The sequence below is a fragment of the Microtus pennsylvanicus genome, chromosome 19, assembly GCF_037038515.1.
Source record: "Microtus pennsylvanicus isolate mMicPen1 chromosome 19, mMicPen1.hap1, whole genome shotgun sequence".
NCBI lineage: Eukaryota > Metazoa > Chordata > Mammalia > Rodentia > Cricetidae > Microtus > Microtus pennsylvanicus.
Window position 1 is genome coordinate 5,469,536 of NC_134597.1, and position 22,339 is coordinate 5,491,874.

The 22,339-nt window shown below is 41.1% G+C and overlaps 1 protein-coding gene across 1 annotated transcript in view; it reads right to left on the bottom strand.

Moving 5' to 3' along the window:
* Positions 1 to 22,339, bottom strand: part of Col28a1 (collagen type XXVIII alpha 1 chain) — a 158,296-nt gene that overhangs the window by 98,183 nt on the left and 37,774 nt on the right. Inside the window, exons 12-13 of the mRNA XM_075953716.1 lie at positions 6,480 to 6,548; positions 5,487 to 5,555 (exon numbers count right to left, since the gene is read on the bottom strand). Of these exons, the coding sequence (XP_075809831.1) occupies positions 5,487 to 5,555; positions 6,480 to 6,548 (138 nt within the window). The remainder of the gene's footprint in view (positions 1 to 5,486; positions 5,556 to 6,479; positions 6,549 to 22,339) is intronic.

A 22,339-nucleotide genomic window follows, 5' to 3' on the forward strand; every position in this document is an offset into this window, starting at 1 on the left:
AAAATAAAATGCCTTGGGTCCCTGAATGGCAGCAGTGGGCAGCGGGCCACAAGAACACAAAGACCATGAAGGCAGCCAGTCCCAGGCAGGGAGCCACACAGCAGGTGAGAGACAGAGACCTATTGGGCATGCCATGCAGAGAAAGTGGGTATTTATTTAGTGGGTTATGGACGGGGAAGGGGAAAAGGGAGAGGGAGGGAGAAGAGGGACAAGGAAAGAGAGGCAGAGAGAGAAAGAGAGAGAGAGAAGAGGGGGAAAGGGGAGAAGGGAGAAAGATAAGAAGAGGCTCAGGCTGGAAATGGAAGGAAAATCTGTTTGCCTCAGCAGATGAGGACTGGGGGGGGAGGGGGAAGTATGTGGAGCATGTCTCTTAAAGAGACAGGGGAGACCATTACATTTAGTCCTGACATACAGTCTGAACTACCACAATGGGTTTACATAGCAATGGAAATTGAACTCAGAGCCTCCTGTATGCTAGACAAACATCCTATCAACTGAGTTACCACATCCTTGGACCTGTGTATAGCCTTTTAAAGACAGAAAGGCTTCCATAAACGATCTCACCGTCTTTTATAAAAGCCATGGGAAGCGATTACAACCATGACAGACTTATTTGGCTTTTTACCAAATATATGTATAATGCAGAAATGTAATTAGTATAGTCTCATCAGTGAAAAGCACTATGGATACAGTAACAATGAGGTAAAATATGATTGCTCATTATATTTACAGTATTACTTAATAAAGTGAAGCACTAGAGATAAGTGTGCTAATGCATAGTAAAAATTGGCCATTATCTTCAAACAGTATCATCTACTTTATTTTTAACCTCGACGTAATGAGAGCTCTACTTTAGAGCATACTTTTTATGACAGTACTTTGAATAACCTTGCATACACACAGAAATTACCTGGAGACCCTCGGCCAATTTCCTCTTTATGAATTAGGTAGTCGTTACCGGATAAGCATCACACTAGTGCGGTTACACAGAGACAGAGGCTAACAGCTCTCAGCACACTTGTCACACTGACTGTGATACCAGGAGTACTTAGTACTAAACCTGAGGTCACGAGAAATGGTCAGGCAAAGAGGCAAAAGCAAAGTGATTTCAGCAGAATCTTTCCCAATCGTCTTGCTGCTTCTAAGTAATTACAAAACTCACACGGCTGGTTTTTCATTATTACTATAACATTTGGCACAACGCTTTTGTACTAGGCTTTTCCTCACCTTTGTTATGATCTTCCTTTCCTATTCAATAGCAAACCATCACAGTGTCAGTATAATTTGCATAACTGTAGCTTGGAAAACAAGAATTGCATGTTACGGAAACACTGTGAAAGTGTTCTGGCTACAAACAGAAGGGCAAGTAATATAAAATTTCCTCTTAAGTGAGTCATAAAAACTGAGCCCAGTAAAGCAGCAAAGATCTCAGGGCTCAAAAAAAAAAGAGGTATGCTTGATGCAGGCCTGTAAGCAGCGGTTGTGACCATAACACTGAAGAGGATTGCGCACTCCCTGAGGCACTGGGCAGGTTCTAGGCACTGTTAAAGCTGTTAAATCACCCTTAGAGTAAATGAGAACTTCTTTAAATGAGCAAATCACTTGAGGGCTGGGGCCCTCTGACTCCCCAATTAACAAATTTGGACTCTCACTTGATACCCTGACTTCCCAGAACAAATCAAACAGCCAGCCTCACTACACTTATGCCACCACAGCCATCACTAAAGGACATCTTGAGAGAATTACAGTGATCCCCTGGCTCTGAAAGGCACAGCCTAGGCCAGGGCCATTTGAAATAGCTTGTGTTCACCTACATAAATCTAGATGACCCTGTAGCCATTTCCACCTAGACCACAAAGGGAGATCAGATGGACTTCTGTGAGGGGTGCTAAAGATGCAAAGGTGTGAATGGTGCAAGAAGCTTAAGCCTTCATTTGCCTTCTAGGTACAGTGTGGCTAGATAAAAGATAAATTACTAAGAAGTTGTGAATATGCTGCAACCATTGCAAAGGGCACAATTGTTGTTGCTCGACAGTGAAAATAACAGGTAATGCAGATCCCTTGGGGGGGGGCTTTTAATCCTAGCAAATCTCTGTAAGTTCAAGGCCAACCTGGCCTACAGAGCAAGTAGAAACCCTGTCTTGAACCTCTGCCCCCAAAAGAAGAACGTAAGGGCCAGGGAGAAAGCTTAGTAGGTAAAGAGGATGGCTGCCAACTCAGACAAGTTGAGTTCAATCCCTAGAACCCATGTGTGGAGACCCCAAAAGGCCAATTTCCTTGTTGACCAAAGGTAGAGAGTTTGGAACTTTCCTCTAATTCCTTCGAGGTTATTGTCAACAGGTGTGGCCAATTGCCAGACCTTGGGCTCCAGGAATAGAGAAGTAGCTCCTACCTCAAACAAAAGGCTAAAGATCCAACTAAGTTCCAGTTCCCTTTACAAAAATAACTTGGGTTTCCACCCAGGAAGTTGTTTGCCTACAGAAATGTTTTGGTCTAGAGTGTGAGCATGATTTGGCGGGGACTGGTTTTGTTCTAGCCACAGAATGTTTAGCTATGAATGTAGCCCATGATTTTCAACTGGTATGTTCATATCCTTATATTATGTTTGTGAAGTCTCTTGTCTTACTCCTACCTTTTGGCATCAGGGGTGTTCTAAGCAGTTGGAAATTAAATGCGGGCGAATTTTCAGTACTCACTGAAAAATTCCCTCCCGGTACTACTTTATATGTTTCTGCATTTTTTTCTTTTCATTCACATCTTCATATTCTTTACTACGTTTCTAAATCCCCATGCCTCTACCCTGGAAAAGGTATTTTTTTGTCGAGGTTGGTCCCCAACAATGATGAAAGTGCAGAGCTGATTCTTCCTTTTAATTATTCTTCATATCAATCATAGTCCCCCTCCCCTCTTCTCCCGCTCTTCCCAGCTCCCTCCCCTCAGCCCACTCCCTGTGCATTCCTCAGAAAGGGTGAGGCCCTTCCCCCTGCACCAAGACTAAGTGTGACATTCCACCATAGGGAATGGGCTCCAAAAAGCTAGCCCATGCAACAGGGATAGATCCTGGTGTAATGGTCTACCCAGTCCCTTCAAGAGACAAGCCTGCCCACTCCCTCCCTGTCTGCTGAGGCAAGCAGGTCTTCCTTCCACTTACAACCTGAGTTCCTTCCTTTCTGTCTGTCTTCTGAAGAAGTAGCTTCTGCCTCTCTCCCTTTTTCCCACTTCTCCCCTTCCCCTCCTGCTCTCTCTATGTCTCTGTTTCTCTTTTTTTCTCTCTCTGCCTCTTTCTCCTTGTCCCCCTTTTCCCTTTCCCCCTCCATAACCCACTAAATAAATACCCACTTTCTCTGCATGATGTACCTAAATAGGTCTCTGTCTCTCACCTGCCTCATGGTTCCCTGCCTGGGACCGGTTGCCTTCATGGCCTGCTGTTGTCTCATGGCCCACTGCCCACTGCCTCCACTCGGGGACCTGCGGCATTTCATTTTTACCATAACACCTGGTTCCACTGCCAGGGCCTCACAAAGAGACCAAGCCACGCAGCTGTAGCCCATATACACAGGCCTAGGAGAACTGACTCTTATATGTACATGCCATGGCATGTGAGTGCTCTCCCCCAACATACATGTCTGCACACACACAGATAATAAATACAAGTTTAAAATGGAAAACAAAATTAATTAATTGGAAATTAATAGAAAACAAAAATATATAAGCTAAAGACTGAGCTTCCTGCTAATACATTTTCACTCTAAACAGCTACTAAAAATGCACTTTCTAAAAAAGAAGGAAAGAAATCTGGCAAGTGGAAATGGTGAAAGTCTGGTCCAATAGCTCAGCTAGTAGAACACTAGCCTGGTATCCATGAAGCCCAGGGCTCAACACTCAGCACCACAAAATAATGGGTGGAATAGCACAGGCCTGTCAACCCAACATGCTGGAGGTGGAGGCAGGAAGATCAGAAATTCAAGGAACTCAAGGCAAGCCTGGGCTACATAAGACCCTGTCTAAGACACAAAAGTTAAAAAAAGAAAAAACAAAGAAAGGAGTGAGAGAGAGAATGAAAGAGGGAAGTTATCATAAACTAAGAGACTGTTAAAGATATGGGTAAAACTAAATACATGTTAAATGAAAAAATACTGCAACAATAATAAATAATTTGGTAGGATGAAATGATGTAGACCAATGTTAATAAGGGATAAATATATAAGCTCTATAGAGAAGTCAAATTCGAAGACGAGGGGATGGCTCTGCAGTTAGAGATCTTTCTACATTAGCAGAAAACCCCAATTCTGGTCCCAACACCCTCAACTCCAACTCCGGGGGATCCAATGCCCGCCTCCAGCCCCATAGAGCCCTGAAACCATAGACAACACACACACACACACACACACACAAACCCTCAGGCAATCTACTGCTGTTTCATTCATAGGAACTACAAAGAAACATGTTTCTGTTAGTGATTCCATAAGGCAACATTCAAGGCAAAACCACACACGGAGGCTACTGCTGCGGCTAGCTGCTTCTGCTTCTGCCTTAGTAAGCTGGCTACAGCTCTTTGCTAAGAATAAAGATTACTTGAGAAGTTACGAAGATCCTCATAACAGAAGAGTCATGTTTTATTCATTTCCTCTTCAGATCTCTCTTGACAGAAGCTTTTTTTTTTCCTTTTCCAACAATAGCAAACTTCAAAGCTACATAAGGTGGAAGCTGCAAATAAAGCAGGCTTTCTCTTTGCCCTACCACCAATCCCAACTTTAGAGCATTCACAAGGATTACGTAATGAGAAGATTCTCAGCCTTATTCCAGCCCCATTGTTCTCAGGGCTACAGTCCTGTCAACCACCAGGTATAATCCAGAGCTGTCATCTCCTGGGAAACTTCGACACATTAAATTCTTTTTTTTTTTTTTGCCAAGCTGATTAATCTTACAAGAGACTACAGTGAGAGAAGACCAACTGAAAAGGTCACACACACACACACACACACACACACACACACACACACATACTGATATACACTTCTTTCAATGAGGACACATCCACTTCAACAAAGCCACACCTTCTAAGACGGATTTATTTATTTTATTTATTTGAGTGTTCTTTCTGAATGTACAACTTTATGCCAGAAGAGGGCATCAGATCCCACTATAGATGGTTGTGAACCACAATGTGTTTGCTGGGAATTGAACTCAGGACCTCTGGAAGAGCAGCCAGTGCTCTTAACCTCTGAGCCATCTCTCCAAACTAAGCCAGACCTTCTAATAATGCCACTCCCTATGAGATTATGGGGGCCAATTACATTCAAACTACCACACTATACATGTAGCCTTATTTCAAGCATGAAAAGTATTATGTATCTGGTTCTTACATACTTCTATTATTGAAGTACCTTTTAGCATAAAACCATACAAAGTAGGGTCACTTGCTCATTTATTTTTACCAGAACAAATGCACAAGAATTATGTTTTACCATTTCTTTGCCACTTACTGGCTGTCCAGGTTCACCAACTCCAATCGGTCCCGGAGCTCCTATTCTTCCTTCCTGGCCCCTTTCTCCCTGAAACAGGAAGAGCAGAGTTACACGGTGAGTTTTAAAATAAATAACAAGATGATAGAAAACGTGCAGTGGATTTCAACAGAGATAATAGCCAGACTTTTCATGTTCGAGAACAACAAAAATATTCAGAGGAGGCTAATTGGCTTGAATGTGAATTGAAGCAAACAAATTGCCCGGAGAAGCAACTGGAGAGGAACTGCGGGTGCTCCTGTGATGCCCAAGATAAGATGTGACTATTCCCCCCACTGTCCTAAGATGCCATCCCTTCCTTGTCCCCATGCTTTTCATTTCACCTGTTCTTAAGCTCTGTCTCATACTTGATCTCCTTCCAAAGAACCTTTCTCTAGTAACTGTGCCTTGTAAGTTCCCCCTGGAGTCTCTGGGTTGTCATTGCTGACACGCTGTGCCTGGGAGCAATTGACTGCCTTCTAACCAAACTGAAGAAAACTCCCCACCTTCAGTTATATATTAAAGCCTATTGTCTGGACCACAAGGTCCACTTAAAATCAGTACACAAGGCTCACATGTTCGGCGTTACACGGAGCACCCCGGGATGCTCCCTACCTCTGTAGTTTCTTAGAGATCTCCCTGCCAGCCTTTACTCACTCAGTGATGTGGGTCTCTGGGTTCTGCCCATGTTATATGAGTAGACAGGAGTTTACATATTAAGATGACACACTTCCCAATAGTATATTTGCACATTAGTGCATAAAGCCCAAGAAACCCAACAGAACCATGTGTGCATTATGAGAGGTGGGATATTTAGAGACACACAAAAGTTTTCATTCCAACCAAATCAAAAATGCATCTTGATTATTCTCACAGTAACTGTCTGAGACCACAATGCTGCATTGTCCAAGGACCCAAAATGTACCTAACTGCTGCAGAAAATGCATCTCTGCACAGAGAAGCAAGTATCCTTACCTTAACACCTTGCTGTCCAATACCGGGGGCTCCTGGGGGACCATAAGGACCAGGAGGACCTGGCTCACCCTAGAGTGAAAAATAGGGTCATGTTAGGTCAGCTCAATAGTATTTGTCGAGCAGTTCTTTGGTGTAAAGGTTTGTTATGGGAGCTCAGAGAACAACAGCAAAACCTAGTACACAGTCCCTGCACTCAGTTATCCATAGCTTTTAAATACATTTTAAATCATAATAAAAATAAACATAATATTCATTGATTTTTCTGGCTCTTATAATTCTTCATAGTCCTTCCTCCCTCTCTTCAGCAGGATTCCCTGAGCTCAGCCTAATGTTTGGCTGTATCTGTTTCCATCAGTTACTAGGTAAGGCTCTCTGGTGATAATCAGTCACCAATCTGATCACAGGAGATGACCAGTTTAAGATATGTACCCACTATTGCTAGGAGTCTTAGCTGGGGTCATCCTTGTAGATTTGTGGCAGTTTCCCTTGCAACAGATTTCTACCTGACCCTGAAAAGCCCCCTCCCTTTCCAGTCATCTAAGGATTACAGGAGCCAGAGAGGTCAAAGGCATCACCTGACCCGGCTCATAGGAACTCACAGAGTCTGAATCAACAACCAGGGAGCCTCTATGGGACCAACCAAAGCCCTCTACATACATGTGACAGTTATGTAGCTCTGTCCACTTGTGGGAGCAGGAGATGTCCCTAAAACTTCATCTGGCTCTTAGGAACCTATTTCTTATACTGAATTGCCTTGCCCAGCCTAAATATAAGAGGAGGCATTTAATACTACTGCAACTTGATATACCATTGTTTATTGATACACAGGAGGTCTGCCCCTTTCTGAACAGAAACAGAGGAGGAGTAAGGATTGAGGGGGGGGGTGGTGATGGAGGAAGGTCATTGGTTAAATAAAGAAACTGCCTTGGCCCCGATAGGACAGAAAATTAGATAGGCAGAGTAAACAGAACAGAATACTGGGAGGAACAGGAAGTGAGGTAAAACGCCTCAGACAGACGCCATGCTTTGCTTCTGCTCTCTGGGGCAGACGTGATGGAGCCAGCCGCCAGGTCAGACATGCTGAATCTTTCCAGGTAAGACTGGTGCTACACAGATTATTAGAGATGGGTTGATCGGGATATGAGAATTAGCCAGTAAGGGCTAGAGCTAAAGGGCCAAGCAGTGTTTAAAAGAATACAGTTTGTGTGTTGTTATTTCGGGGCATAAGCTAGCCAGGCGGCTGGGAGCCAGGTGGCAGGAACGCAGCCCACAGCCCGTAGCTCCCTCCAACAGGGTGGGAGACAGGGGAGGTAGCAGGAGGGAATGGGAAAAAAGAGGGAGAGGAAGTTTTTGTCAGGATGTAAAATTAATTAAACTTTAAAAAGGAATACAATAATTTAAAAACATGCCCCGTCTGGAGCTAGAAAGACGCTCAGCAAATAAGTAAATAAATATAATATTAAAGAACATGTTAGTAGTGGATCCTACCTATGGTCTACTTTTCTTTAAATCCATTTTCAGCTAATATGGCCCCCTCTGTGGTAGGACCATAAGAAGACTTAGGCATCCTAGAACTGGATGATAGATTCCCATTGAGTCCAGACAGGTTATCTGGCTTCTCCAGCTCACACCTCACTGTTGTGCTCATAGGTGCATCCTCAGAGGACTCAGGCTTCTGGTCTTGAGAAATGATTATGGGTAAAAAAAATCCAAATTGCTTTTTATATAAGGTTAAATTGTTCCAGTTCTCAAAATAATACATCTTTATTGCGGAAAACTTGTCATGTATCTTAAAACATACATATAAAGTCTTAATTGCCTATAACTTTGATTAATTTTAGTATGTTTTCCAAATTTTTATATTCACACATGACCCTTTAATTTATTTAAAATCATTAAGGAATATTTCTAGCCACTGTCATCAAGGGTAGATTTTATTCACATTAAAGATTTCTCTTTATGTTTGCAAGAGGTAAAGTTAGACACGCCGAGACCAGACTTCACTCAAGTTCAGGAACACAAAAAAGGGCTTTCACTAGCTTTTGTTTTCCCCCAGAGACCTGTGACTTTAGAAGGGACAGATAGCAACCAAAGGAATGTTATACTGGCATGGAAGAACATGGCTTTAGAGAAGTCTGTTGGCTTCGACCAAAAGAAAAAATCAACTTCCCAAAATATATATCCAGATGCAAAATTAATCAAAACACAGGAAACCTTCAGGATCAGAGTTCATGACCCTTTGGCATTTGGGTGATGGCATTTACAGCTTTCTGCCGCTCAGGCTACTGAGAAAAGTCAGTCTGGCAGGTCAATCAAGCGGAATTTCTTCCTTTTGAAATTCCACAGATGCTCCTGTTTTCTCCAAATGTTCTGCATCGGGCTGCTAAAGGCCGGTCTTATTTTACACATTCTTGTCTGTGGAATTTCTCTCTCTTTCTCTTCATTCCAGACATAAAAGTTCATACTGATTTGACTCTGTTTTCTTAATCTTAAAATACAAGCAAGGGCTCGAAAAGACTCAGCTCTCTGGAGATGCAGCTTTCCTCTCGGCAGCGTCTCCATTTTCCACCCAGGCTGAAATGCCCATGTATGTTATATGAGCCCTATACGGTAGCTGGTCCCATCAGTCCATAAAGGGACACTGTATACTTGCTACGTGAAGAACCGTGAAATAAATACAGAGAAGTTTAAGACATGCTTCTCACTTATTTTCTAGATGTAGCATGGGCATTTTCTCTGAAGAAGGCAAACAGTGGACAGACAATACGGTATAATCCCCACCCCGAATCAGCATCTAGGAAAAATACTAAACAGGAGGCTGTCTAGGTGGTTGGGTTGTTTTGGTTTTATTTAATGTTTTATTACATTTATATTTATTATTTATTGGGTGTGTATGTGTGGGCTCCCTTGCCATGGCACACAGATGGAGGTCAGAAGACAATATCCTTCCCAGGTATTAAACTTAGATCACCAGTATTGGCAGCAAGCACCTTCACCCCCTCTGCCTTCTGGTTGGCCCTTGATGCTTTTTATTTTATTTTTTTAATATTTATTTTGAGAAGGTTTAAAAAGATGCATGTAGTTATCTGCAATGGAGTTATTCTAAAAGCAAAACAATAGCAGAACTTTGACCACTTTCTATTCTCTGCTTTATTTCAATAATTAACGAATCCCCAAATGGACATGGTACATGGTTAATGTCCAAACAGTCCTCCCAAATAGCAAAGATATTCCTTTAAAATACACATAGCTAGTTTTTCCAAGATAAAAAAATTTCTATTAATATTGGTGTAAGATAGCCTACTTTATTTAAAAAAAAATACCAGCTATAAAGAAAAAGGTTACTCTATTTTATTTTTAATATTATTTTATATTATTTTTAGTGTTAAATTTTTTAAAACAGCCTTAATATTTTAAACATACTTATTGGGATAATTTTTTTAGCTAAATGCCTTATTTTGAAAAATAATTTAAGAAGTTATTGTGTTAATGGTATCCTTCTGTCAGTTTTTATGTTTTATTTTGTTTTGTTTTTTGTTTTTCGAGACAGGGTTGCCCTAGCTGTACTATAACTCACTTTGTAGATCAGGCTGGCCTTGAACTCACAAAGGCCTGCCTCTGCCTTCTAAGTACTCCTAAGATTAAAGAAGTACAGCACCACCACCTGGCTATCAAGTCAATTTTTATAATTTTTTAGAAATTAACCTGTTGCTTAGCTAGTCTTTTTTTTTTAAAAAAATCACATTTTTCTTTAATTTTTGCTTCCTTAAATTTAAAAGACCAGCTTTAGAAAAAATGGTAATAGTAACACAAAACCTTAAGATCACTTATTCTATTTTGATCCTTTTAAATCCAGCTCTGTGTCATAACAGATAGGAAAACACTTGCGCTAACCTTCAGGGAAATCTGAGTTGCTGTGAGTGTGGCAGCTTGACCCTAGTGCTTATCTGTAAGAATGAATGGAAATAACTGCTGCCAGGGGTTTCCAGGAAAGTTTCTCCTGGCCGGGCGGAGGTGGCACACACCTTTAATTCCAACACTCAGGGGGCAGAGGCAGGCAAATCTCTCTGTGTGAGTTCGAGGCCAGCCTGGTCTACAAAGTGGATTCCTGGACAGACTCCAAAGCTAAATAAAGAAACCCTGCCTCAAAAATGAGAGAGAGAGAGAGAGAGAGAGAGAGAGAGAGAGAGAGAGAGAGAGAGAAGGAGGGGGAGGAAAGGAGGGAGGGAGGGAAGGAGAGGGAGAGAGGGAGAGGGAGGGAGGGAGGGAGGGAGGGAGGGAGGGGGAGGGAGGGAGGGAGGGGGAGGGAGGGAGGGAGGGAGGGAGGGAGGGAGGGAGGGAGGGAGGGAGAGAGAGAGAGAGAGAAGTTTCTTCTACGTGCTGACAGAGAATTGGTTTGGTGGTCTCTGTGCAAAGTGAGAGTGAGGGGCTAGAGCATCAAGAAGGGAAGAAGCCGCCCTACCTGTGAGCCCAGGGTGCCCTGTTGCGGGAGGTCCTCCCACTCCTCCAGCCTATCGTCGCTGAGATACCAGCCCCTTGGGGCGTGGTCTCTCTCCCTTTAAAAAAGCAGCCACTTCCCTCTCCTCTCTCTCTTCACTTCCTGCTCCGCCGGTGACTTGACTTCCTTCCTGGTTACGCAGAGGGCTGACAGTGATCTGTAAGTTTTTTCCCCTTTAAATAAATACCACCCTATTAATCATAATTCCAAACCGGTGTGGCATTGTTTGTGACTTACGCCTTCATTTGGCGCCCAACGTTTGGTTTTAGAACCTCTCCCGGCTCGCAGCCGCGAGTTCGGCTTGGCGGCCGGAAGTTCGGCTTGGCGGCCGCAAGTTCGGCTTGGCGGGCGCTTGTTCAGCTTGGCGGGAGCAGTTGCTTCCTCAGCCGCTGCCTGTGGATTTAAACTCCACAGGCCCGCGAAGTCTCTGCCCGCGTGATTTGCTCTTTTCTGAGTCGTTTTCAAATCTCCCTTGCAAGCACAGCTCTTAAGTGGCACGAACCAGAGCACGTGGTTGCTGAAAGCTGCAACCCCTCAGGGTGACTCTGTCACGTGGAGGCATAAGCGGCTTCCAGGTTGCTCTTCCCTACCCCTGGATTCTGGTTTCTGGTTCCATCTCTGGAATTGATTTAATTACATTTACTTTGTTGAGCAACTTACATTTTCCAGTTTTTAACAAATACTAGGCGGACTCTGAAACAGGACCGTGTTTTCGTCGAGACTTGGCAACAGCGCCACCTGCTGGATAATAGGTAATATGGCAGTTCCCGTTTCCAACGCGAATTTTACTGTTCTGGTTACCAATACAATGGGTTATATCATGCAAGGTTTATATGACTATGGGGATAACTTAATTTACTGGTTACTAGGTTTCAGTATTTTTTTGCATATTCTATCATTTAGGAAGATCATGGCACTCCTAAGAACCATACAATCTTTACTAGAAACTCATGCAGGTCAGGAGATTAAGGATTCAAAAGAGACAATAATAAAAAGACTTGAAATGATTGAAGAAATGATTGGAGCTGGTGAACAGAGTAATAAGGCACAAGGACAGAATACAATGCCAACACCAGCTATTAGAACTGGCTTATCAAAGGTTTTAGCAGCATACCCTATACTTAATTCTGACAAAGCGTCAACTTCTAAAGGCTCAAAGGGAGTCAGAGAAGCTAGATGGACGCCAATAGCAATGAATGATCTAAAAGAAATTAAGCAAGCTATTGTTAATTTTGGCTTGCACTCTGCATACGTAAAGGAAATGATAAGGACTTGGGCTTCTAATGCTAGAGCTACCCCCCATGATTTCCATCAGTTAGTGTCTGCAGTTTTAGATAATGGACCTTCCTTGATGTTTGGAATTTATTTCAGAGAAGAATCCAAACATATGGAACAGCAAGGAAGAGCAAAAGGTATTGAGGTTTCCCAAGATCAAATTCTTGGTGCAGGAGAATATGCTGATCCACAGGTCCAAGCTCTTTATGATGATGAAGTACTGTGTCTATGTCACCAAGCAGCTTTAAATGCTTGGAATAGGATACAAGATCCAGCAAAAAGGGTTGAATCATATACCAGAATTAGGCAGGGACAGAGAGAACCCTTTATTGACTTTTTGCAAAGATTAATTAAGGCTCTGGACATAGGGGTAACAGACCCAGAAGCTAGACGAATACTTCTTGAATCTCTAGCTTTTGAGAATGCAAACATAGAATGCAAAAAGATAATTGGGCCTTTAAAGTCTAGATCAGCACCTATGGATGAATGGATTCAGCATACGATGAATGTTGAGACGTTTAGCTATAACGATGAATCTTGGGTAGGAGAAGCGATTTCCACAGCAATGAGGAGACATCAAACTGCCAGGTGTTTTAATTGTGGTAAATTAGGACATCTGAAAAGGGATTGCAGGCACAGAATTTCTAGGAATATTATCTCCTCTGGGAATGACAAAGATAGGAGACCTAGGCCTTCAGGTATATGTAGGAGATGCGGTAAAGGCCGACATTGGTCCAATGAATGCAGGTCAACAACAGACAAACAAGGCAACCCGATACCGTCGGGAAACTCCTTGAGGGGCCTCTCGCAGGCCCCCAAGCCAACAGTGGCCCAGTCATTCCCAGTCACAGTGGAGAACGTGCCTCACCAAGAAAATTAAAAGCTCCAATTTCTGCTGTAAAAAGTAATACTGGTCTAAATGATGAAATCCATGTGGAGGATGAGTCAAAAAACCCAGTTGGACAGAGTAAACGTATATTTTGGCAGACTTCTATTAATGATCAAAGACCAAAGCTAAGAGTCTGTATAAATGGCACTTTTATTGAAGGCTTATTAGACACAGGTGCAGATGTAAGTATCATTACCCCAGAATCTTGGCATCCGAATTGGCCTCTTCAAGAGGTAGATGTTCAGTTCCTGGGAATTGGAACCCTATCTCGTGTAAAACAAAGCACAAGATGGGTTGAATGCATAGGGCCCGAAGGGCAAATAGGAAGACTAAGGCCATATATAGCCAATATTGCCATAAATTTATGGGGCCGTGACCTGCTACAGCAATGGAATACCCAGATTAACATTCCTGTAGTTCCAGGAACTCATAATTCTGGGAAGTATATGATGAGGTATTATGGAAAAAGGTCACTAGCCATTCAGGCTGTACAAGAACATACAGCAAATACCAAACCTTTAGAGGTACCAACAGCCCTACCTTTAAAATGGCTAACTGAGAAGCCAATATGGATCAAACAGTGGCCTCTAGCTGAAGATAGACTACAGGCATTGGAACAGCTGGTGCAGGAGCAACTAGATGCTCACCACATTGAAGAATCAACCAGCCCTTGGAATTCTCCTGTGTTTGTTGTAAAAAAGAAATCTGGTAAATGGAGAATGGTGACAGATCTAAGAGCTGTCAACAAAGTAATTCAACCTATGGGCCCACTACAGTCTGGAATTCCTTTGCCTTCTCTGTTACCAAAAGGATGGCCTCTTATAGTTATTGATTTGAAAGATTGTTTTTTCACTATACCGTTACAAGAAAAGGATAGAGAAAAATTTGCCTTTACAGTGCCTACTTATAATAATTCTCAGCCCAATAGGAGATATCAATGGACTGTCCTCCCACAGGGTATGCTCAATAGTCCTACACTGTGCCAATATTTTGTGAGTAAGCCATTGGAAATAATTCGTAAACAATTCCCCAAGTCCATTATTTATCATTACATGGATGACATCTTGTTATCTGATTCAAATAAAGATACTTTAGAAAGGATGTTTGAAGAAGTAAAGAAAGTCTTGCCTAGGTGGGGATTACAAATTGCCCCTGAAAAGATTCAAAGAGGAAACTCTATTAATTACCTAGGTTACAGAATAGGGTTAGAGAAAATTAAAACGCAAAAGGCACAAATTAGGAGAGACCGCTTAAAGACTCTTAATGACTTCCAAAGATTGTTAGGAGACATTTCCAGTCTACGACCAGCTGTTGGGATAACACCTGATCTAATAGTTCATTTAAACAAAACCTTAGATGGTGATAAAGATTTGAATAGTCCAAGAGAACTGACAGCTGAAGCAGAAAAGGAACTGACAATGATTGAGGAAAAATTACAGGAGGCACATGTGGATAGGGTGAACCCAAATCTTAGCTGCATCCTAGTCATATTGCCTTCCAGAATTTCTCCTACAGGGATTCTAATGCAGAGGGAAGATATTATTTTAGAGTGGATATTTATACCTAATAAACCAAGTAAAAAATTAAAAACTTATGTGGAAAAAGTCTCTGAATTAATTATAAAAGGTAAGCTGAGACTTCGTCAACTAGCAGGTATAGACCCAGCAGAAATTATAGTGCCTTTTACTACTGAAGAAATAAAAAAGTTATGGGAAGACAATGAACCGTGGCAAAGAGCTTGTGCTAATTTTTTGGGAGAAATTAATAGCAACTATCCCAAAAGTGGTAGACTTAACCTCATAAAAAGAACTTCTTGGATTCTTCCTAGAATTGTACGTGATGCTCCAATAACTGGAGCCCGTACGTTCTATACTGATGCAAATAAATCAGGGAAAGCAGGTTACAAGTCAGATGAATTGAGTAAGGTGGAACAAAGCCCTTATAATTCTGTCCAGAAGGCAGAATTATATGCCATTCTTATGGTGTTAAGGGATTTTAAAGAACCTCTTAATATAGTTACAGATTCACAATATGCAGAAAGAGTTATCTTGCATATTGAAACCGCTGAATTTATACCAGATGACACAGAGTTGACTTCATTGTTTATCCAGGTACAAGACATAATCAGGAACAGGCTTTGTCCGATGTACATAACACACATCCGTTCCCATACAGGTCTGCCTGGTCCTCTAGCCCAAGGCAATGCTGAGATTGATCAATTATTGATTGGAAGTGTGTTGCAGGCCTCAGAATTTCATAAGAAGCATCATGTCAATAGTAAAGGCCTAAAGAAAGAATTTTCCATTACTTGGCAACAAGCTAAGGACATTATAAAGAGATGTCCTACTTGTTCTTTCTATAATCAAACACCGTTGCCTGCAGGGAGTAACCCAAAGGGCACTAAGAGAAATGAAATCTGGCAGATGGATGTGTTCCACTTTATGGAATTTGGTAAATTAAAATATGTACACCACACCATAGACACGTATTCAGGTTTTCAATGGGCTACTGCCCTGAGCTCAGAAAAGGCTGATTCAGTAATCACACATTTATTGGAAGTTATGGCCATCATGGGTATACCTGCACAAATAAAGACAGACAATGGTCCAGCATATGTATCTAAGAAAATGAAACGCTTTTTTGATTATTATAATATAAAACACATTACAGGTATACCAAATAATCCTACAGGTCAGGCAGTTATAGAAAGATCAAATCGTACTATAAAGGATATGCTGAACAAACAGAAAGGGACCGAAAATACCCCCAGAAATAGATTACATAATGCTTTATTAACCTTGAATTTTCTTAACGCTAATGAGAAAGGAACGACAGCAGCAGAAAGACATTGGATAATGGAAAAGTCTGCTGAACTAAATCAACCGATTTATTTCAAAGATGTGCTGACCTCTCAGTGGAAGCCAGGAGATGTGCTACGTTGGGGAAGGGGTTTTGCTCTTGTTTCCACAGGAGAAGAAAAATTGTGGATACCATCAAAATTAATAAAGTTTCGATTTGAAGAGGAGAAACCTCTTGGAAAGGAGAAATGACAACTTATCCACAATGATGATATTCATACAGGTGGTAAGAAAAACATATAGAATGGGGGCAGGGTTCTGTTCTTATCTCCACAGGAAAACACTCATCTTTGAGAAATTCAAGGGACCCTGGATGTTTGGATACTGACAGATGGAAAAATACCTGCCCGATAGGAAATATCAAGAAAACTGAATGGGATGTGTAAGTAATATTAAACCATATTTCTAAATTTATAAAGCTGGTTTTGAAGTTGGACTCTGGCTCAGTCCCTCTCCAATTCCAAGCCTGTTAGTAAGAGAAAAACCCAGAGTTTCTGGAGTTTCTGTCTCATGTCAAGAGCCATGATGTGGGACAGAAAGAAATATGAGTTTAGAAAACATCTTTGCTTTTCTTCATATCTATCATACTTTTCATTGAATATATCTATCATGTCTTTCATTGAATATATATATATGTCTATATGATTAATGCTTAAGTTTTTCATAATGAACAATGAGTTTTTCCTGAAGTGACATTTGAAGTTTCCAGGAAGAAGATGGGGCCCCATAACAACAACTCCACCTGGTTGATATGACGTCATGATACTGATAGCGCTACAACAAGACCTGCTTTGGGTACCAGCTGCACAAGACAGTTCCAACTTGGTTAGCTGAAATGGTGCACATCTTATACAACATTTTGGCCAGACCTGCACAAAATACTCAGAGACTATTGGCAATATTAAAAGACTTGATCTTGAAATTTAACCATCATTTTACTTTCACAGGATCCCCCAGAAAGAACGTCGCCCCCATGACAGCTGGAAGTAATTCTAGAGGACGACGTCCCCTCTCCCAGTAAAGTTTGCCCTTGGGTTTAGGGACATCATTTAGGGGTTGATTATAATTAGTATACGATTGAGGGTTGGGGGAGGAATTTTATAAGCTCAGGGATCATTTTGAAAAAAAAAAAAAAAAGAGGGATGATGGGATAATAGATTTGTAATTGTGAGTTACTGTTTTTAGACAAATATATTGGTATAGATTCTTGTATATTGATACAAAGTTAAATTATATTGACTATTGTATGCATGCATGTTTCTACCTTGTTTAAAACATTTTTATGTATTGACATATATTGTATTGTATATATTTACCATATTGCTGTGTACATTTCTACCTCTGATTAAGATACTTATATAATGTTTGTGTATTGATATATATTTACCTACTGCAATGTATATTTGTACATTGTTTATATTTGGAGGTCATTGTCCTCATTTGTTTCACAGTCGTTTATTGTCTTAGTCTTTAAGTTAGATAGATATTGAGAATTATATAGACTAATAGTCATCTAAGTTTGTCATTTATAATTAGACTAATCAGGTTCTTTAGATATATAGAGATTATACTCAGTATAGATAGATAATCTTCAACTTCTTCAAAGAGCTGTAGAAAATGGCCTTTAATCTAACTCAGAGTTTTGTGGTAGTGAGACACAATTGCTCCTGGCAACACCACTCTATTCCCGAGAGAATGTTGAGCACCAAAGACACTCCACCTGGAGCATTTCTTTTTGGCAGAACTGGCCTTGGGGCAAAGAAATGCCCATACCTCAACCACTGACAAAGATACAGAGCATGCATCAATGGATAAAACAGGGCTGTCTTATCCTGCCAAGACAGGGTAAGATAGTTTTGAAGGTTGCTTGCCTTTGAAAATGGTGTGTCAGTTATGTTAGGCCTTAGCCAAAGTTGGTTGCTTCAACGCTGCTAATGTGACTTTGGGTGATTGCCTAGGTAGCTAGTTGTCTCTGTGATTTGTTGCATGTTTTGGAAGTTGTTTTACTGAACTTCCTAATTACCCAGGTAACATTATTTCCCTTCTCAGATCTTTGATGGGGTTGAAGACTATATAAATGTAGTTACTTTCTCTCATGACTTGGCCAAGTTATTTATTATACAAGACCTAAGCTAGTTAGAATAGCATATTTGTACTTATTGTATATAATTTCATAGTAGGTTTAGAACTCTCTTATTTAAACAGAAGGGGGAGGTGTTGCGGGAGGTCCTCCCACTCCTCCAGCCTATCGTCGCTGAGATACCAGCCCCTTGGGGCGTGGTCTCTCTCCCTTTAAAAAAGCAGCCACTTCCCTCTCCTCTCTCTCTTCACTTCCTGCTCCGCCGGTGACTTGACTTCCTTCCTGGTTACGCAGAGGGCTGACAGTGATCTGTAAGTTTTTTCCCCTTTAAATAAATACCACCCTATTAATCATAATTCCAAACCGGTGTGGCATTGTTTGTGACTTACGCCTTCAGTGCCCCTTCGCCTACCTGGTGATTTCTTCATGCTGATTTTTCAAAAGAATTACAGGAATATGAAGACCGTGGAAGGATTGCTTCCCCTTCCTGGAACACGGCCCACATGCCACCAACTTAAACTTTATTCCCAGAAGATTGGTGTCACAACATAGGACCCGTAAACAAGCCCTGACATAGGGGTAATGGTTATTCCCTTTGTATTTTCTCTTCCCCTTTCCTGCCGTGCCCACGATGGTAAAGAAAGTGATAGTCATTGTGAGACAGGCTACCTCAGGGAGATGTCATGCGGAGGACTCCGAATTGCTCTCTGGGAAATCAGCAGGACAGCACAAGCATGGGAAGACTTCAGACTTGGTCCTTTGTCTCTGTTCTTCCTGCCGACCGGAGCAGCACACATATATGTGTGCACACATGTATAAATCATGTGCCTGCAACACTAACCATAGTTGCTATTTCCCCATTTCACTTTCCTTGACCACCAGAACCACTTACCACAAGAAAGCACTAAAAGAGAACTGGTTTAAGACGCATCACCCCATGGAGGTTTAATGGTTTATTTTCCATGCCTTCCTTGTGAATGGAAGTATGAGCATTGCGGGGCAATGAGTAGGTCCGGTGGACCATTTTGATCCTTCTCAGAAATTACAAATGCCTCTGTTGTTCTAGGCCTCAAGAGGAGATTCCGATATGAAATGAAACCTACTATGTATAAACACTGCCCTGCTGCTTCACACAGATTCAGTCTCCAAACAACCCTAGGGAATATGCTTTGCCCCCACTTCAGAGTGGAAGAATATAATCTGCATTTCGAACCCACTTTTCATTGTGCATAGAACCACGTGGAAAATAAAAACATGACCGTGGAGTCATTTAGTCCATTGGACTTAGTTCCTTCATTTGCAATATGAGATCTTTTATGAGATTCCAAAATGCAAAAGAGGAGGATCATATATACCTTACAGGGCTGTTGAGAAGACTCAAAATGTTGTCTGTAAAATTTTCAAGCCCTATCCAAGCATATACTGTAGCTGTTTATTATGTGAACATTCGATCGTTATTCACTGGGGCTTTATTGACCAACCTGCTACAAGGTCTGGTGCTCAACAAATACCTGGTGAACAGCAACCTATGTTTGTAATTGAGTATCAGTTGATAAATCAGAGTCATGACTCACATTCCATCCATACTTTGCAGATGTTTATAGTCTTCCCAGAGAGATAAACAAATAAGAACGTAAGCACAAGCATATGGCTGTATCTCTTAGATACTAACAGAATATGTGCATCTCTTAGGAAGAAATATTTAATTCTGCCCCAGGAGTTCTGAAAGTTTATTACAGTAGGGGAGATATTTGAGACGAACAAAGAGATGGTAATTTTATCTACTCCAATACAAAAGAAGAACAGCAAAACAATTGAAGAAGAGAAAAGAATAATATGAGATATTCTTTGGACAGCAAGAAGCTTGGTAGCTTGGGTGACAGTAGGGTCCCTGCCAAGAACAGTAGTGTGCAGGGGAAATTATACAGTAAGCACCAAATATGATTTTAAATTTTCTAGTTGCTACTTTAAGGAAGTAAGTAGAAATAGATGAATTATAAGTAATAACAGTTTTACTTATCACCTGAAATATTTCAATACGTTATCAATATTTTAAAGTATTAATAATTATGTTTTTCATTATTTCAGTGCTATCTTTGAAGTTCATGTGTACCTTAGGCTTGAAGAAATTACGATTGTATAAAACACATTCCAAGTGCTCAAGAACCTCATATGACTATGAGTTTTGGAAAGAATAAAAGGCCAGGGTCTTGATTCAGAACCATGGACAGTACCAACTCTACACTGTGCACTGTGTTCTGAAAACCTACAGAATCATCTTCAGGGAAGTCTGGGAAGCAGAGACTTGCAAAAGGGACTGGACATTTTGAAGTACAGACTTAGGACATTTCTCTCCTAGACCTGGCCATTTTCTAGTATTCTCCGTCGATGTGATTATATCCACAGTCCATCCCTCTTGTGTCAAACCAGAACCCAGGAGACATCCATGTAAAATGTAGACATGCCTCTTAACTCTCTCCTGAATTTATCCATCTCTACAGCACATGCCAGATCAAGATCTTTTGTTCAAACCACACCATCCTTAATAGGCAACCTACAAATCGAGCACCCTCCAATCTGCTTCCTCCATTGCCACCAGAGAAATCTTTCCCTTTTTATTTTAACCTGAAACAACCCTTCTGATTAGCCTAATAAAAGAGAGGTCCATGCAAGGCGATCCATGGCATGGCACCACAGCCTCTCCAGTCCTTCACAGTCGCCTCTTTGCTTTAGTAGCAGTAGCCTTCATGCCTGCTTTCAGTCCCTTGTGCATGGCCTGCTCTTTTCTGCCATGAGATCTTAGGACATGCTTCCCCCTCTACCTTGGGGGTTCTTATGGCCTTTACTATCTACCCTTCAGATCATATTTTAAATACCATGCTTAAAGGAGAATCCCCCGATGGGATGAAACGCACTGCAACATGAGAGCACCATTTCTCTGCAAGTCTGCATTCCTATGTGTTAATGTGGTTCCAAGCCTCCACTACCAGTCTAAGAAGAGGATACGTGAGATTTTTACTACCCTTTGATTTCTCAGTGCTTAGCTAATTATAGTTATTCATGCACACTCCCAAGCATCAGATGTTTAGTGAGCCTAAGCAAGGGAGCAGCAACCGTATGGATGAATACCGCTCAGATCTGGGAGAAACTGTGGGTCTGAGAATTCTACTTTGGAGTTAAATTTTCAATAAAGGCAACTGGTTTAGGCATGTAATTATTAATGCATAATAATGCCAAGTGACTATTACACAATTTTTCCTTCAAACTCACCTAACATAATTAATGATTTTTTTAGCTAAAAAAGTAATGATATAACAATAAAGATCTTAAGCTAACATTCTCAAGAAAGTTCAGGAAAAGAAAATCTAACACTTATGTACCAATCACTGACTCTAACCAAAGATAACCTTTCCTTTCTCTAAAATAATAAGCAATGTAAGGCTCTCAACCTGTGGGCCATGACCCCTTTAAGATCAAATAACCCTTTCACAGGTGTTACCTAATACCTTCAGAAAACATAGATATTTACATTACAATTCATAACCATAGCAAAATTACAGTTATGGAGTAGCAAGGGAAATAATTTTACGGCTAGGGCTCACCACAACATGAGGAACTCAGTACAACACGTACTAAAGGGTTGCAGCATTAGAAACGTTGAGAACTACTGATGGAAGGGGCTACCTAATTCATAGAAACGCATTATAATTATGAACAGTTTAACCATTGGGTCCCTTTCATCACGGAAAGGAGGTTTTTGGCAACTTCTTTGAGTCATTTCTGAGATACAAGTGATACTAAAGGTGAGTCTTGTAACAAATGTTCTAAAGCTTTCCAAAGAAAAAAGGGTAACTATGAGCATTTTCTTGGTGCAAAATAGTTCAAATGTGGCCGAGCTACATTCTCAATAGAAACCTAGTACTGAGGAGAAAAGTTAGAAAGTCCTTTCTGTTAAGACAGCCAAGCAGAAAGGAGGGCACAGGAGAATCAATAATCATTAAGAACATTTGAATGGTTCTCCATTTTGCGCACCTACTTTCTCTTGTTCCAGTGAAAGTTTTTTGTGACAAAGGCTTACTTTGGGGAAGAACAGACCTCTGATGCTCTGAGGAAGGCTGTCAAAAGATTCAGTTGCTTCCTAAAACTTGGCAGCATGCGTGGGATTCACTCTGGAACAGAATCTAAGTGGATGTTTTGCATATATTAATTTATCCTGCCCTCACAACATAGTTGATCAGCCCAGAACATGGGAAGCAAAGC